Genomic DNA, 18,393 nt, shown 5'->3' with positions numbered 1-18,393 from the left:
TGATTGGCCACAGCCTGCAACTTTGAAAGAACTCCAACGCTTTTTGGGGTTCGCCAACTTCTATCGGCGTTTTATTAGAAACTTTAGCTCTGTTGCCGACCCCCTAATGTCTATGATAAAGAGAGGAGCCAACCGTCTCAACTGGTCAGATGCAGCCACCCAGTCTTTCGAACAACTCAAACAACGTTTTGTCTCTGCTCCCATTCTGCATCACCCCAATCTCGAACTCCCCTTCATTGTTGAAGTGGATGCTTCAAACTCTGGCCTGTGGGCTATCTTGTCTCAAAGACAAGATACCCTTGTGCATTCTACTCCAGAAAACTGAACGCAGCAGAACGGAACTATGATGTTAGGGAATGGGAGCTTTTGGCCATAAAGGCAGCTTTTGAGGAGTGGCGTCACTGGTTAGAGGGTTCTACTCATCCATTTACAGTCCTAACCAATCATAAGAATCTGGAATACTTACGAACTGCCAAAAGACTCAACCCCAGGCAAGCTTGCTGGTCTCTGTTCTTCACCCGCTTCAATTTTGTGGTCACGTATCGTCCTGGGTCCAAGAACACAAAGGCGGATGCTCTCTCCAGACAGTATGAGCTCAATCAATTTCCCCAACATCCTGAAACAATTCTGCCTCCTGACCTCGCTGTTGCTACCGTCCAGTGGGATATTATGACTGAAATTGAACAGGCCAACGCTCGGGTCCAAATTCCAGCTGAATGTCCACCTCATAAAGTCTTCGTACCTGAAACCCTCAGAATTTGAGTCCTAGAACAGGTACATTCTCTGCCCAGCTCTGGTCACACTGGTATTACTGCCACTATCCATCTCCTTCAAAAACGATTCTGGTGGCCATCCCTGTGCAAAGATACCACCATGTTTGTCCACCAATGTCAAACCTGCAATACACAGAAACCATCAAGACAACTTCCGGCCGGCCTGCTGCAACCTCTTCCCCTTCCACAACGCCCCTGGTCCCACATTGCCATCGACTTTGTTACAGATCTACCAGTCTCTAATGGTCACACCACAATTCTCACTGTCATAGACAGATTCTCCAAGGCCTACCGCCTCATACCTCTACCCAAGCTACCTACTTCCCGGCAGACAGCTGAACATCTATGTCACTTGGTGTTCCGATTCTATGGATTACCAGATATTGTTTCCGATTGAGGCCCTCAATTTACGTTGAGACTCTGTCGCATTCTTTAAGTCACTTGAAATCAATGTCAGTCTTACGTCTGGAGACCATCCTCAATCTAACGGTCAAGCTGAAAGACTAAACCAATAGCTCATCCGTTTCCTTCGATCATACTGTAATCAGCATCAGGATGATTCGAGTCGCTTCCTAATATGGGCTGAGTATGCCCAGAATTCCATCCAAAAGGCATCTACAGGATTGACCCCCTTTCAATGCATTTTGGGATTTCAACCGCCTCAATTCCTTTGGTCTGGAGAACCCACTAATGTCCCGACAGTGAATGACTGGTTACGTAGAAGTGAGGAGACATGGAATCAGGCTTACATTCACCTCCAACACGCCATTCGCCGAAAAATTGTACAGGCTGATCATCATCGTCGTCCCGATCCTGAGTACCGTTCTGGTCAATGGGTGTGGCTGTCCACAAGAGACTTATGTCTTCGGCTTCCTTGCAAGAAACTCAGTCCCAGGTACGTGGGTCCATTCCAAATTACCAGTCAAATCACACCTGTTTCATTCCTCCCTGCCTAATCATTATCGTATTTTCCCCACCTTCCATTTATCTCTGCTCAAGCCCGCTGTTGGTCCAAATGAGGAGGGGGAGGAGGTGTCCGGTGGTCAGGGTCCCCTTCCCATCATGGTGGAGGGCGAGGAGGCTTACTAGGTCAGAGAACTGCTGGACTCCAGACGCCGGGGAAGAATTCTCCAGTATCTGATCGATTGGGAGGGTTATGGTCCAGAGGACCGTTCTTGGGTCAACGCTACTCGAGCCCAATCTCGTGGAGGAATTCCACCGAACCCATCCGGAGAGGCCGGCCCCTCGACCACGTGGGAGACCCCGCCGTCGCTTGCCTCCTCGCGCCAGGAGTTGCTCGCAGGGAGGGGGCTCTGTCGCTGGGAGGGGGCTCTGTCACAGAGACGAACTCCGTGATTCCCTCCTTTGACCATCAGAGGGCTCCCTCACCCGAATATTGACTTTTCACTCACACTACATTTCCCATCAGCCCCGTACCTGGCACTGATTACGTTGCTCAGCTGTAGCTCATTCTTGGACCTATATAAACTGTCTCTCCACCACTCTTCCTTGCGAAGTCTTGTATTACCACGGTTTGCATTTCTGAGCGTTAATTTCTGTATTCTGTTCCTACCTGTTGTGACCCAGTCTGTTTCCTATTCATGATTCTCTGCTGCCTGCTATCTGACTATCATGACTATCTGCTTTGTTACTTATCTGTAATCGTTCTCCGCCTGCCCTGATCTCCTGCCTGCTTTTCGACCACGACTGTGTCTGTCCTACGTTGCTGTGTTTGCTAGTATCTGACCATTGCCTGTTTGACCACGATTTTAATAAAAGCTTGCTGATGGATTCCAATTTGAGTGACGCCTCGTCACAGTATGGTAAATGTGTGTTTTTGATGTGCTTTTTTATACTCAGAATGACAATTTGGAATGTAAAGAAGAACATGTTATACTGTTATTTTATTAGGAAAATACCATATGCCTAAAAAGTGGGCTCAATGCAAACCAAATTTTTCACATTTTAAAAATGACTTCAAATTATATGTTGAAACAAATTATATCTTTTGAAACAAACAAACAAAAAAAGTGCTGAAAACATGATTTTGATTGTATGTAATCTTCATTTTGTATGGCAGCTAATGGCAGTTATTGTGAATATGTGATATATCTTGTTCTTTAGGTCTGTGAGACTGTGTATTGTATAGTTTATAGTGTTTTTTAGGAGAGGGATAGAGAGAGAGAGAGAAAGGAAGGAAGCATATTAAATGCTTGATTCAGAACTATGCAGAATAACGGAAGTAGGCTATGATGTTTTGTATTACACCCTAGAGGTTTTAAGTGGTTTATGGGTGTGGTATTTATTTATTTATGTATTTATTTGTGTGTGTGTGTGTGTGTACAAAAAAAGGGCCACTAGACCTTTAGTGAATAGTTCATGAGATTATTATTATTGTGCTGTCAAATCGATTGATCGCGATTAATCACATCTAACAAAAGTTTGTGTTTATATAATGTGTGTGTGTGTGTGTATATATATATGTGTGTGTGTGTGTATTTATACTTATACAAGTATTATCTATATAATGTGTGTGTGTGTGTGTATATACAGTACCAGTCAAAAGTTTGGAAACACTACTATTTTTAATGCTTTTGAAAGAAGTCTCTTATGCTCATCAAGCCTGCAGTTAAAAAAAAAAAAAAAAAAAAAAAAACAGTAATATTATGAAATATTATTACAATTTAAAATAATGGTTCTCTTTTTTAATATACTTTAAAATGTAATTTATTTTTGTGATGCAAAGCTGAATTTTCATCAGCAAGTACTCCAGTCTTTGGTGTCTTATGATCCTTCAGAAATCATTCTAATATGCTGATTTATGATCAATGTTGGAAACAGTTGTGCTGCTTAATATTTTTTTATAACCTGAGATACTTTTTTCAGGATTATTTGATGAATAAAAAGTTAAAAAGAACTGTATTTATTTAGAATAGAAATATTTTTTAACAATATACACTACCGTTCAAAAGTTTGGGAACAATAATTTTTTTTTTTTAAAGAAATTTGTACTTTAATTCAACAAGAATGTGTTAAATTGATAAAAGGTGATGGTAACGATTTATATTATTAGAAATGTTTTTATTTTGAATAAATGCTGTTTTTATGAATAAATGCTGTTAACGTTTTACTCATCAATGAATCCTGAAAAAAGTATTCCAAAAAAATATATTAAACAGCACAACTGTTTCCATCATTGATAATAACTGAGTATCACATTATCATATTAGAATGATTTCTGAAGGATCATAAGACACCAAAGACTGGAGTAGCCTACTTGCTGATGAAAATTCAGCTTTGCATCACAAAAATAAATTACATTTTAAAGTATATTAAAAAAGAGAACCATTATTTTAAATTGTAATAATATTTCATAATATTACTGTTTTTTTTTTTTTTTTTTTTTTTTTTTTTTTTTTTTAACTGCAGGCTTGATGAGGATAAGAGACTTATTGCAAAAGCATTAAAAATAGTAGTGTTTCCAAACTTTTGACTGGTACTGTATATATGTGTGTGTGTGTGTATTTATACTTATACAAGTATTATCTATCTATCTATCTATCTATCTATCTATCTATCTATCTATCTATCTATCTATCTATCTATCTATCTATCTATCTATCTATCTATCTATCGTGGTATACTGGCAATTCCAGCTGTACATTCAGTATTTTTTCAGTTTGTTTGGTTGGTTGTTTTTATTGGGGCTGTGCTGTGTAAAATTTCCTGAATGATTTGTGAGTTGTTTATTAATTAATAAAAAAATGTAAGTGCATTTTTGTGTTTAAATTGCGTGTTGCATCTAAATATTCAATGACCTATTTATTAATGTATTTATTACAAATGCTATGAATATATAAATATATATGTATCAATGATAAATTAGACACATATACAGTACAAATAGTATAATTAAAATTGGCTTATAAAATAAATGAATCGCAATAACGCAGATGTAATGTCAAGACAGCTCCGCCCATTTGGTGTGCGCATGCGCAGTGCGTGTTATTTCTACAATGACGTTGCTCTGTCTCTATTAGCCTGTTCTGCTGGGCGCTTCTCACTTTCCGTTCAGAGAGCTGCTTTTTTTAACTCAGCCCCGGGAAGCCATGGCCGAGCAGGCCTCGGGATCCACCCGGCCGCCTCAACATGACGGTAAGCGCCTTTCTCCACAAAGAGAGGTTTATTGTGCTGATTTAGCTGTGCTCGTTGTAGGCCTGCGGCCTGTTCGTCCACGGATTAGCCAGCAACAGTCAACCGGCTGACAGATAGCCTAACGTTACACCTCTATTTGCATATTTATTAAAACGTTCTCAAATTTTGCTTTAATGCTTGATATGTGTCGATGCTTCTGACAGAACTCTTCTTGCACAAAACATTTGCTATGCTGATCTTTCGGTACACAGAAAAGTGTTTATAATGGTCAACATGATGATGTTGCATCCAGTGATAAGCAGATGACAGCTGGACTGACAGTGCTTTTAGACTATCAGGACAGAATGTGTTGTTTTTATTTTTAATATATTTAAAGTGATTTCATATCATGTCTACAGGTTCTTGTTTGTGATGTTGCTGCTGATGACATTGTTTGTGTGCATTTACTTTCATATAGTGTTTTGATGCACATATTGATTTTAATCATGGATTGATGTATTTGCCACACAAGCATTAAAAAAAGTATTAAATGTTTTTTTAGAACATGCCATTATTGGGACATACTTCAAAGTATATGAAGTAGAATATGTTGCATAAGTCTACTTTAGCACTTTAGCCAAAATATTACACAAAAGTTTGTGATTAGATGGACTTATTTGTGCTCCATAACGTGCAGTTTCTTTTTCCAAAATATGATGATTAGGTATAGCTCAAGTGAGATTTTATGGAAGCTAATTATTATGCAAATCTATGCATGCACTTGCTGCTTTGATCCAGTTGAGTTACATTTTTTTTTTTTGGTGTAACCAAATAACAATCATCTGTCATCCCTAAAGGCTTGATGTTGCTTTGGGGTGTAGTCGTCTTTTACAAATCCAACAAAAACTTTTGCTGCAAATATGTTTTTGTAAAATCTTGTATTTAGGCCTAATAAGAGTAAAACCCAATGATAGAGATGTGTAAACTGTCAGGACAGACTTGCGGTTGACTGACCTATGTGGCTGTACTGGCTTGGACTTGGCACTAGAGTCTGTGCTTGTTTACCTGGATAATATACTGCTTGTCTACAATGCATTAGGTGTACGTAGCCAAAGTGCCATTCAGAGGTTGGGGGTGTAGATGTTTGTGAATGTGTGGCACCGATGGACGATGTGTTGTTTTGGCAGGAGTTCTGGAGCAGCGCGCGGCCGAGCAAGAGCAGGATCGAACCGACTTCCTGAAGCTCAAACAACAGCTGGAGATGGAGTTCAACCAGAAGCGGGCCAAGTTTAAGGAACTTTATCTGTCTAAAGAAGGTAATATATTGTTTACAATAACTGCTGATGAACCAGTAATTGAGTTTTTTAAACTAACTTCATTTTATATATATATATATATATATATATATACAGTACTGTGCAAAAGTCTTAGGCATGTTAATATCCCCCCCAAAAAATTGTTTTAAGTCAGTTATTTATATATTTTGCTGTAGTGTGTCAGTAGGAAATATCACTTTACATTTCCAAACATTGTTTTTGCCATTAATTGTAATAATCCAGTGAGATCTGTGTATGCACAAGGAGTCTTTATCTCACCATTATCGAGTCCCGTCTGTGATTACATGAAGAAACAGAAAAAACTGAGACAGACTAAATCCAGAAGAACTGCGGGAACGTCTCCAAGATGCTTGAAGAAACCTTCCTGCAAAGCTACAGTACTGTGAACAGTACTGGCACTTGTGTTAAAATGCTGTAAAGTGAGAATGCTTTCAAAAATAAAATCACAAATTGAATTTATTTATGATTTAACTTCTATTAACTAATTCAAATCAATATATGGTGTAACGACCCGTTGCGTTTAAAACGGCTTTTGTCCAGGTACACGCATAGTTTTTCAGGTAGCTTTGCAGGAAGGTTTCTTTAAGCATCTTGGAGACGTTCCCGCAGTTCTTCTGGATTTAGTCTGTCTCAGTTTTTTCTGTTTCTTCATGTAATCACATACGGACTCAATGATGGTAAGATCAGATCATACCGGCTGTTGTCAGACTCCTTGTGCATAAATGTATATAATATTTATTTATTTATTTTTGTGTTATGTATTTATTGTTTTATTTATTTTTATTGTTTTGGTTGTTTATTTTTGTTTTATTTTTATTAGGCCTAAATATATTTTTTATTTTACTTTTATTTGTTTTATTTTTAGTATTTTTTTTATTTTATTTTTTTTTTTATTTTTCATTTTGTTTTTGGCTGTATGAAGTTTACATGGGGTGTCCTTGCAGAGTAACCAGGGGTGTAGTTCATCACATTAGCTATGAACATGTTCCACTATCATTTGTAATTCCACAGCCACTGTAATTCCAAGAAATTTGAACACTATTTCTAGGAAATAATTTTTGCCTTATGTGTGGGTTTTTAAAGGTGCAGTAAGCGATTTCTTAGGTATCGTTTACACTGCAGGTCTTGATGCCCAATTCTGATTTGTTGCCTTTATCCAATTTGTTTGACCGTCAGTTTACACGTTCTTTCAATTGTGACCCATATACGAATGATGTGTTTACACTTGACATACTATCTGGAACATCGCGCATGCTTAAAGGGGGTTCTTGCGCAGATGGACGAACGTGAAATATGCTTGGTGCTAGCTTTGCAATATATGTGAAGTTCGCCAAACATCACCATGATTTTGAGGCGGAGGAAAAGAGCCATCATTGCAGCCTGCGCATATGCTTCAGTTATTGTGTGCGAGAGAGATCTCAGGACTGCTGGAAACATACAACGCCATCTCATGAAAGTGCGTATCTATACCACTAATTTTATTTATTGTGCCATTTATCTGCCAAAAATAGTTTTTGCGTGCATGATACGCACTGTAAACCCCTTGGGTAGGATTAGGGGTTTGGAGTGCGTGCGTATTACACACCATGAAGTGAATATCATATGCACGCGAAAGCTATTTTTGGCAGACTTTAACGAGGAGAAATGGGTCCGAAATTTTAGGATGAGCAAGCCAACCTTTGATATGTTGTGTCAACGTGTGTCCACATTCCTCTCCTACGACAACACGTTTCGTCGGGCCAGCCGTCCCTTTGCAGACGCACGTCGGGGTTTCTCTCGTCATTAAACCATGGAGACGTATCCTAATGCCTCAGAAAATTCGATCTCCCTTTTTGCATGACAGTCGTATTGGCACATATCTGATTTATTTCCATATATGAACGAGGCCTGAAACCGATTTCGAAATATCCGAATGCATGTGTTTTTTTCCTGTTTACACGGTCATAGAACACATCGGATCTGTGTCACATATGAGCAAAAATTAGGTCGGCACCGATGGCCTCGTGGTCAGTGTGCCGACATGTAGCGCCGTTGCGCTCAGGCGGCCCGAGTTTGAGTCCCGGCTCGTGGACCTTTCCCGATCCCATCCCCTGTCTCTCTCCCACCTCGCTTCCTGTCAACTCTCTACTGTCCTGTCCCAATAAAAGGCAAAAATCACCCCCCAAAAAAACAATATAAAAAATCGGAATTAGGTCACATTTCACTGACAGTGTAAATGAGGCCTTATGGCGTGTTCACACCAAACGCGAAGTGTATGTTCGCATCGTATTACCCGCGGGATGTTTTTCTTGTTTTTCGCGTCATTCGCGAATAAAAACATCCCGCGAAAAGGAGTGTGTCGTCATCATCAACAACAACAACACAATTTCTTTCTGCCATAATTTTTCCGTCATGTCTGAAATAAATGATATTGCTGCTCTGTACTTGTTGAAGTCCCAAATACGGAGGAAAGCCAAACGCCGACGTGTCTGGGTTCACAGCACCATCCAGCTCTTCGTTGATTGGCTTGCGCACCTAAGCGTCATGCGAATTTTCCGCTCGAGTTGAAATTTTTCAACTTGCGCGGAAGACGTGATTGAGGCGATTATCGAGCGTTCGCGGCAAACGCGTCGCCCAATTCGCGTCTTTGCATTGACTTTGTATGTAATCTACTCGCGCAAATAATTAAATTCGCGTTAGGTGTGAACACGCCATTAGAATCATTGTTGAACACTGTTGATATTTGAAATCAACCCAAACAAACACACCCCTCCCTTCATTGCTCCACCCCCAAAATGCATGAACATGCAGTGCAAGAGTAGATGTTTCTTTATCATAGCAGAAGCGAATAAAAATAAAGCTTTGCGAAAAATAAAGCGCAGATGATGAGCGAACGACAAGGAACACTTTCAACAATGTTTCTCAGAAATAGCTTACTGCACCTTTTTAAAGGAAAAAAAAACATGTAGGTTTTACACTCGCTGACTTTTTCTCAAACCAGTTCTTACCTTTTCTATAGACATTACACATTGCGCCTGGATGCACACAGACTGAACAACTAGCAAAAACAGTTCAGCTGTCATAGATCAGTGTTTCATTTCATAGATCATTTCATTGTTAATCTGTTCTGGGGCAGGACGAAAGTACTAAACCAGATAAGTTTCAAACATTTCAAACAATGTTACCAGGGATCTGAACACAAGGCTCCTTTTACACCTGGTATAAATGTGTCAGGTCAGGTGATCAAATCACAAGAGGAACAGCAATAAATATAGGTCCAAACAGGGTCCAGTTAAGTTAGATAAAGATCATATATTTAGGACACAGTGCAGGAGTGAAACAAATGCAGGAGGCCTTACAGAACTGAACCTGTCCGTTCCTCTACATGAACCATTGTGCTTGTCCTGTAAATCTCTCAGAGGAGCTGAAGAAGCAGACTGCTATACTGGAGAAGGCCCAGGCAGAGGTGAGCCAGATGCAGGACCAGCTGGCCGAGGCTAGAGCAGAGATGGAGACCATTAAAGCGGTGGCCACCGTCTCTGAGAGCACGAAGCAGGAAGCCATCGACCAGGTCAAGCAGCAGTGGCAGGAGGAGGTGGCCTCACTGCAGGCTATTATGAAAGGTAATAGGATTCTGATTATTTTTATGCTAAAGTGTCTGATGACCGATACTCAGAACCAAGTTTTATTTATTGTGCTATTTCTGCTATTTGAAACGATAACTGTATCATTCATCACTATCCTGAAGTTGACTAAACTGCTTTATGAAACTAATATGGCTTTGAGGAATAATAAAAAGTGAAATAAGCAAGCACAATGCAAAATGTTAAATAGCACAATTGTATGCCTCTCGATTAAACACTTAATAGATGGAACCATTTATTGGTGTTTTTCTGTCTTAGTTTTACCAATGTGTTTTTTTTTTATTAAATGCTTTTATTCAGCAGACACATTATATTGATCAAGAGACAATAGACATATAATGTTACAATAGATTTATTTATGAAACATATGCTGCTCTTTTAAAGGTCCCATTGCATGAAAATGTCACTTTATGAGGTTTTTTAAACCTTAATATGAGTTTCCCTAGCATGCCTATGGTCCCCCAGTGGCTAGACGTTTTGATGGGTGTAAACCAAGCCCTGGGCATTTTTGAGAAAATGAAAGCTCAGACGGGCGAATCTAGAATTCTTCCCCTTATGTCGTCATAAGGGTAAAGGTCACCTCCCCTTTCTCTTCTTTGCCCGCAAAGAGAATTTGGCCCGCCCATGAGAAAATGAGCTGCGCGAGCGCGATATTGGTTTTTCCTCGAGAGACATCATGGCTTGCAAACGAGCGAAGCATGGCAGTTGCTCAGTGTTTGCATGCACAAATGAACACAAAGTATTTTTTTAGTTCCTTCATCCGAGCCTCTGAAGAACCAGTGGGTTATGTGAATTTCTGATGTGTAATTGTTCAAGTTCAGACAGATAATCTTTCTCTCAAAGTCGTTCAATACTGTTTATGCATCAGTAAATCAAGCCAGTGCCTAAACGATCAACTTCACGTCGTTTCTCTTAGTAGGATGAAAATAATCTTACTTAAACTGTGATTAATATATATACAGAAAGCGATCAAAGAACAATCCCTTTCCATTCGCCCAAGCTGTCAATCACACAGCGCGAGTTTATTCGAGAGAGTTCCACATGTAATGATAGCTATTTCATATGTAAGCATGTCAGCCAATCACAGCAGTGGGAGTTTACACTGAAGTCTCACAGCAGACACGCCCCTTCAAACAGAGCGTTCAAATCAGAGGCTAAAATCAGGCTAAATTATAACAACTTTTGATCTAAAAAAACATACTAACATTATAAGGGCACCCCAGGAAACATTCTAAAATAATAAAATAATCTATGCAATGGGACCTTTAAACAGTTATTTTTGCATTATTTGTATACTATTGTATTTTTTATTATTATTTTGAATTGGGTTTTATTTTTATATTTTCAGTTTTTATCTTAATTTTAATTTATTTAGTAATTTTATCATGTGAATTTTTTTTTTTTTTTTTTTTTTTATTCATTTAGCTGACGCTTTTATCCAAAGCGACTTACAATTGCTATATATGTCAGAGGTCGCACGCCTCTGGAGCAACTAGGGGTTAAGTGTCTTGCTCAGGGACACATTGGTGTCTCACAGTGGATTCGAACCCGGGTCTCTCACACCAAAGGCATGTGTCTTATCCATTGCGCCACACCACCAATTTATTATTTTTAATAAAATTATTTTTAATATTACTGTTTTGGTTTAATTTATTTTCCTTTTCTTTTGGTTTTATTTTAGTTTTAGTTGTTTAGTTCCAGTTAGTAATTTTAGTGTTTATTTCAATTAGTTGCCAAGACATTTATATTTCGTTTTTCATTTTATTTTATTTTGTTTTTCATTTTTGTTTTTGGTGTTTCATCTAATATTTATATTTTATTCCAGCTTTACTTCAGTTAAATTAAATAGTTTTAGTTGAAGATAATAACCCTGCTTTTAAACATTCTAATCAAAGAACCTTGAAAATAATGCACCACAGGTTCCACACAGAAAAAAGCAGCACAGTAATAAGGATTGTTTCTCGAGCAGCAAATCAGCATATGAGAATGATTTCTAAAGAATCATGTGACTGAAGACTGGAGTAATGATTCTGAAAATTCAGCTTTGTTCACAATATCACATTTTTTACTGTGTTTTTGTTCAAATAAATGCAGCCTTGGTTTAGACTTCTTTCAAAAAACATTTTAAAAAATCTTACTGACCCAAACTTTTGTCCAGCAGTGTGTGTATTTGTTAAAGGTATGTTTTTTTTTTAGTTATGTGCTTGTATAACCTGCTATTTAAGAACTGCAAAACATACCTTTCTATCTCCAGTAAAATGTTTAATGCGATTAAGCACTTCACTCATGTTGGTTGGTAGCTGACAGTATTGTCATATTAGCCAATATACTTAAAGGGGTCATGATGATATAAGTTCTTTTTTGTTTTATTTATTGGGTGTAATGGATCATGCTTTAATGCTCACACATGACACATGAAGTGTGTCTCTGAAATGTAACTCCCCTTGCCATAATAGGCTTCTAAAGCAAACATAACCACACAGTTAATAATGTTGTCGGTTTTACCGCATCAGTTCGAGCCTATGTCAGATTCTAAAAATAAGGATGATCAGGCATGACTAAAGAATGACATAGTGCAGAACAATTCACAGTGGAATTTTTTATTTTTTTTACTCTCTTACCTTTCAGATATGATGTTAATGGGTTAATTTGTCATCTTCTCTGTAACAAATTGTGGTGCCAAAAAATAAGTGTAAAGCTGGCGTTGTACTCTCCCAGGTTCAGCTGTTTTCAGTGAAATGTGCTTTACACAAGTTAACTTTTGTGTTGAACTGCTCAGGAACAGCGTTATAAATAAATCTTAACCACTGATTCCTATTTTCTTCCATTTTTGGATGGTCAAAGAAAGCGGTTTTGCTTTTGCAATTACACAGCGTCTCCGCAATTCACTGAAGCCTAATCCTCTTTCTTTGCGTTTGCCTTTGGATGGGCATAGCGGGAGTAATATCTGGACTTCGATCAAGGCATTTTAGGCAGGTCTGGATGAGTGTTCTCTGATTGAATAAATCCCTTTGTGGGAGACTGAGCTTTGTAACTTCGCAGATCGTGTACATGCACAAACAGATCCATTACACACTAAAGGAAAATATTAAAAAACCTTCAATAAATGAACATTCAAGAGACGCATGATTTGTAGAGAGAGAAGTGCAGACAGAAAGCTGCAGTACCTCTGTGGGTTCAGATTCTTGTTAAATCGTAAACGTCATAAGTAAACTATATTTGGACAAGGAAGGATTAGGAACATGGTTTTGATGCATACATCCTTATCTTGGCGTGCGTGTTCAGATGCAGAGCGGGAATTTAAGTTGCAGTTCCAGCAGAAGATGGAGCAGGACCGTGCTCAGTGGACACAGTACCGAGATGGGATGGAGCGAGAGGTGGCTGATCTACGCCGCCGTCTTACTGAGGGACAGGAAGAGGAGAATTTAGAGAACGAGATGAAGAAGGTTTGCATCTACTTTCTGATTTTAATTCCCTGTTGTTGTTTTTTTTTTTTTTTAGTCTCGGGAATCGTGACTCAAAGCCAGTGTTTGCATTATGTTGGTCTGTTAATCAAGGCTTTGTATCAATCTAGGCTCAGGAGGATGCAGAGAAGTTACGTTCAGTGGTGATGCCAATGGAGAGTGAGATCGCAGCTCTGAAGGCCAAACTGTCAAGCTCAGAAGATCGAGTTAAGGAACTTGAGGCTGCCAAGGTTAGACGTGCATAGAAAAGTGGAACTGAGAGCCAGACTGTTTTGTTCACATTTATTATTAGATGTGACACATTACTTTAATGTGGTTATGCCATGACCTCATGAATAGGCAAATTCACACCTGGCCAAATAAGTCAAGGTTGCATCTCTATTACAGCCTTTAGTTATGATTATGACTATGTGATGTTGTTTTGGCCTCAGGAATGATTAATAAATCAGTTGAGTCTTGTAAAAGTTGGCGGAAGTCAATGAGCCAGTGTCCGTAAAGTCGAAAGGTTGTAGATCTGAAGTCTGCCAGTTTATTTCCAAACATAAAATGTTTATTTTAAGCCAGTTTTTTTACTCTGAAATGTAAAGATTATGCTTCTGTTAATGGGTGCTTTTACTTTTCATCATGAAAAATACAGTTTGAAACATGTGCTTGGTTATTTTCCCAGGTGAAGGAGCTCAATCACGTCCTGGAGGCTGAGAAATCATGCCGTACAGACTTAGAGATGTATGTTGCTGTCCTCAACACCCAGAAATCAGTCCTTCAAGAGGATGCAGAGAAACTTCGGAAAGAACTCCATGAAGGTATGCGAATGAAATAATTTTACACTTTCTTCTTATTTTGCTTGATTGGTTGGCCATTTCATGTAGGTTGCATCGTGCTTTGTACAGTCTCTGTTTATATTTTGATTTAGGTGCCATTGTAACCCCAAAGTGCACCGGCAAATATTTAGGGGCCCAATCGATTGATTGATTTACTGGTAGCACTTTATTTCACAGTCCTGTTTCGCATGAACATACTATGTCCTTATTGTAGTAATGACACTAGGTTCTAACCCTGAATCTACCCCTAAAACTTAACTTAACCCATGTAGTTACCTTACACTACTCTGTGTCATTAAAAGTGCACCTACTGTAAAATAAAGTGCAACCGATTTACTTACTTGTACACAGGTATAAATTATACTTGAGATATAACAGTGGTTCTCAACTGGTTTAGCCATGGCGCCCACATTTTCCCATGGTCATTTAAGCCGTGACCCAAATTTTTAGGAATTTGAACCAAGCTAATTTATTTCTCAAAAGTGGTTGACGCACACACAAGCACTTCACATACACACACAAATTGTCAGAATATCACTAACACTTATGAATAAACAGGATAAGGTAAGGCTATTAAATAGCAGTCCTTAACTAGTTTAAATAAAGTTATTAAGTTGGTATAAGCCACCACAGTCATCAAAAATATTGAAAATAAGATACATTTTGGGTTAAATTTACAGGAACTACAGTTACCATGGTAAATACACAATATGAATGGACTGTTAATAAAACATGGACACTTATCCTGATGAATAGAATGAAGATCATACTAGTGTTGTCACAATACCAAAATTATGACTTCAATATGATACCAGACAGAAATACCTTGATACCGATAATGAATCGATACCACGGGAAAAAACGAAAACAGTAAAAGTAATTGAAAAATATGGCAGAACTTACAATTCATTGTTTTATAAAAAAACAAACAAAAAAAAACTTAAAACTCACTTGACCAGCATGATGTTCCTGTCCTGCTTTTTGACCATCCCCTCCCCTTTATTAAATAAAATAATAATAATTACATGCCAGTGTGTGCGTCCTTAAAGAGATGTTTGCAACATTGACATTATTATCAATCATGCTAACATTCACTAACCTTTCACAATTCTGAACAGGTTGGGATGACCAAAATTTTATTTCAAGATATGAGTCATGTAATATTTTTTTAATGTCATTTTATAATTACAATATTGATAATTAATTAGATTTTATCTTTGTTATTAAAAATAAGCAAAAAAGAAAGTTACAAACAATATGTTTGAATGCTAGACCTACTGTAGTCTTCACTCTATAAATTAACTATAGACTGATTCTTAATAAATATATTAACATTAATTCAGTCAAGCATTGGGTTATTGTCTATTTTCTTTTTCCAATTTGTTGGATTAACATTAATCAGACAGAATATTATGCTGCTGGTCCGGCCCTTTAAGACCTGCACGCAGCCAATACATTGGAACCCATAGGATTTCTTTTTACAAACGGTTTACGTTCAATAAAGACATACCCGTCTGTGTTTACGTGAATATTCACCAGGACGTGAATTTTTTTTCATGCATGTCTTTCAAAATAAAAGTTTTGCATCAGAAAAACATTTAGAATTAAGTAATTTTTTCGTTGCACACTCCGCGACCCACTTTTAGGTCATGACCCAGCGGTTGAGAAACTGATATATGTTATAGGACAAACTTATTAAAAATTATTATTATTCTCTTCTTGTTTTATTCCTCTTATTGTTTATTATTATTATTATTATTTTCTATTATTTTAGTTAACCTGAAAGGTGACTAAACACTATATTTCAAAAATTGAGTAAGATTTATTTTTTTACATAAATTTAAAAAAAGAAATTAACTATTTTATTCAGCAAGCACACATTAACCTAATAAATTGATCAGTAGTGACAGTAAAGTCATGTATAATGCTACAAAAGATTTCTATTTCAAATAAATGCTGTTCTTTTGAACTTCCTTTTCATCAGATATTCATGGGGGAAAATGTTATAATGGTGTCCACAAAAATATTATGCATCACAACAGTTTTCAACATTGATAATAATAAGAAATGTTTCTTAAGCAACAAATCAGCATATTAGAATGATTTCTGAAGAATGTGACTGGTGGCAAAGCTGACTTTTCAGAAGTCTTCAGTCAAAGGAATAATTTACTTTTTTTTTTTTTTTTTACAATAGAAAGCAGTTATTATAAATTGTAATGATATTTCACGCAATTACTGTTTTTGTCATAACATCAATTCTTACTGTCCCCAAATTTGTAATTGGTACTATCTATACAGTCATAACAGTTAATAGCTTTGATTTAGTTATTAGCAAGCACTATCTTGTATGCGCCTCCTAATATGACGTACAGTGTTTTATATAGCCTAATACACTAAGAGGTGCATGCAGAAGTTGCATTGTTCAAAAGCAATGAACATGAACATTGACAATGAACAATTGTCATTGTTCAAGTTGTTCCAAAACAATGCAAATTCATTCGTCTTTAAAATTCAGTAAAATAAAATGCATCATTCATGGTGTTATTTGCTCTGAAAACAGGGATCAGGAGAGCGAATGCATCCTGTGTGAAAGCTCTTCTACATGCCAGTAAACGTTTGCACACTTTCTTTGTTGACTTATATGGTATTCATCTTCTGTTTATCACAGTGTGAAATGTAATTCATACACTGTAAGGATAGATGCATGAGTTTGTGCAGATGGTGTTTTATTTTGATCAGATGTCACTCGCACAGGCGTGTAACAGGCACAGCAGTAATTTTCACTCACAAATGCAAGTCAAATCTGACAGGTCAGAGGGCTTTATGTATTTAGTAGCAAGTCAGTTGATTTCAGCTGATTGAATTGGTTTCTCTCAGTGGTTCACCTGCTGGAGTTGGAGCGGCAGCAGCACAATCAGCTGAAACACACTTGGCAGCGCGCCAACGATCAGTTCCTGGAGTCACAGCGGCTTCTGATGCAAGACATGCAGCGCATTGAGAGCGTGCTGTCCTCCGAGCAGCTGCGGCAGGTGGAGGAGATCAAGAAGAGGGACCAGGTACCTTTTTTTTTTTGTGAACTGGAAGCATTAATTAAATCAGTTATTAAAAACGCAGACTCAAAGCAATTCTCAAGTGAAGTATAGAAGCATGCATGAGGAATTTTTCTGGACTCACTAAAACCAAAAATGCTACATGAAGCAACATATTTGATGTTTAACTTAGGTCAGTGGGATTGTAGATATTTCTTTTTTTTTTTTTAAAGGATAAATGAAGATTGTCACCTTTTACTCATTTAGATCTCTTTTTTTTTTAACAGTATTTTTTTGAAAGTGTCTTTTTTGTTTTTCACCCCGTACATTGAAAATCATTGGTGGCCTTGGTGTTTTTGGACCCCAGCATTCTTTAAAATATCTTCTTTTGTGTTATGTCACTGCTTACACATTTAAAACCAAATTACGCTTGAGTAAATTATGACGTTTACTTGGGTGAACCATCCGAAATGTAAAGTGAGGGGATTTATCTTGGTGCTATATTGTGTTGCATCTGGATAGTTCAGTGTTATTCTGACATTTATGCCAACATTTATACATTTTACCAGGAGGAGGATGAAAAAGAGCGATTGAGTCAGGCTAAAGAAGCAAGTGAGGATGATGGGATGGAGCACACAGACGCAGTGGAGGACTCTCTGCTCGGACTCTCTATAGAAGAGGTATCCATGTCACTTCTGTAAACCTCACTAAAGCTAGAACTAAAAGTGCCTTTAATTAATTTAAAGGTAACACTGTAGTTATGTAAGGGACAACTTTACCGCTCTGATTACAGTTATAGCTAAAATACTGTTTATATATATATATATATATATATATATATATATATATATATATATATATGGTATGATTTCATGACTGGATCTCAAGCTTACTGAAGACTAGTAAACGGGGATCAAAGAAACAAATGACAAGCATATAGGAAAACAAACTATAATAGAGCAAATTAAATAGACCTACCTGAAAAACTTAAAGCACTAGAAATAAGAAATACTATTATATAATATAATAACTATAATTATATAAAGTAATTAAATATATAGAAAACACTGCATAGTCTTCATTGTGCAAATATACATGTATTCTTATTGAAGTTACCAAAGTGATTCAGTCAAGAGCAGTGAGAGATTTTCTCATTTGTTAACATTAATGACATGGACAACAGCAGGGATATTAGGCTTCTGTCACTTTAAG

General features: G+C 37.4%; 1 protein-coding gene across 1 annotated transcript in view; it reads left to right on the top strand.

The window, feature by feature from the left end:
• Positions 1-4,760: 4,760 nt before the first annotated feature.
• The window catches only part of rabep1 (rabaptin, RAB GTPase binding effector protein 1), a 29,838-nt gene continuing 16,205 nt past the window's right edge, over positions 4,761-18,393 (top strand). Inside the window, exons 1-8 of the mRNA XM_084413753.1 lie at positions 4,761-4,928; positions 6,095-6,223; positions 9,643-9,846; positions 13,153-13,313; positions 13,442-13,561; positions 13,999-14,134; positions 17,030-17,208; positions 17,751-17,861. Coding sequence (XP_084269879.1) covers positions 4,883-4,928; positions 6,095-6,223; positions 9,643-9,846; positions 13,153-13,313; positions 13,442-13,561; positions 13,999-14,134; positions 17,030-17,208; positions 17,751-17,861 — 1,086 coding nt within the window. The 5' untranslated portion in view covers positions 4,761-4,882. The remainder of the gene's footprint in view (positions 4,929-6,094; positions 6,224-9,642; positions 9,847-13,152; positions 13,314-13,441; positions 13,562-13,998; positions 14,135-17,029; positions 17,209-17,750; positions 17,862-18,393) is intronic.

Source organism: Rutilus rutilus, assembly GCF_951802725.1.
Source record: "Rutilus rutilus genome assembly, chromosome: 7".
Taxonomy (NCBI): Eukaryota; Metazoa; Chordata; class Actinopteri; order Cypriniformes; family Leuciscidae; genus Rutilus; species Rutilus rutilus.
This window is presented reverse-complemented; position numbering and strand designations above follow the sequence as displayed.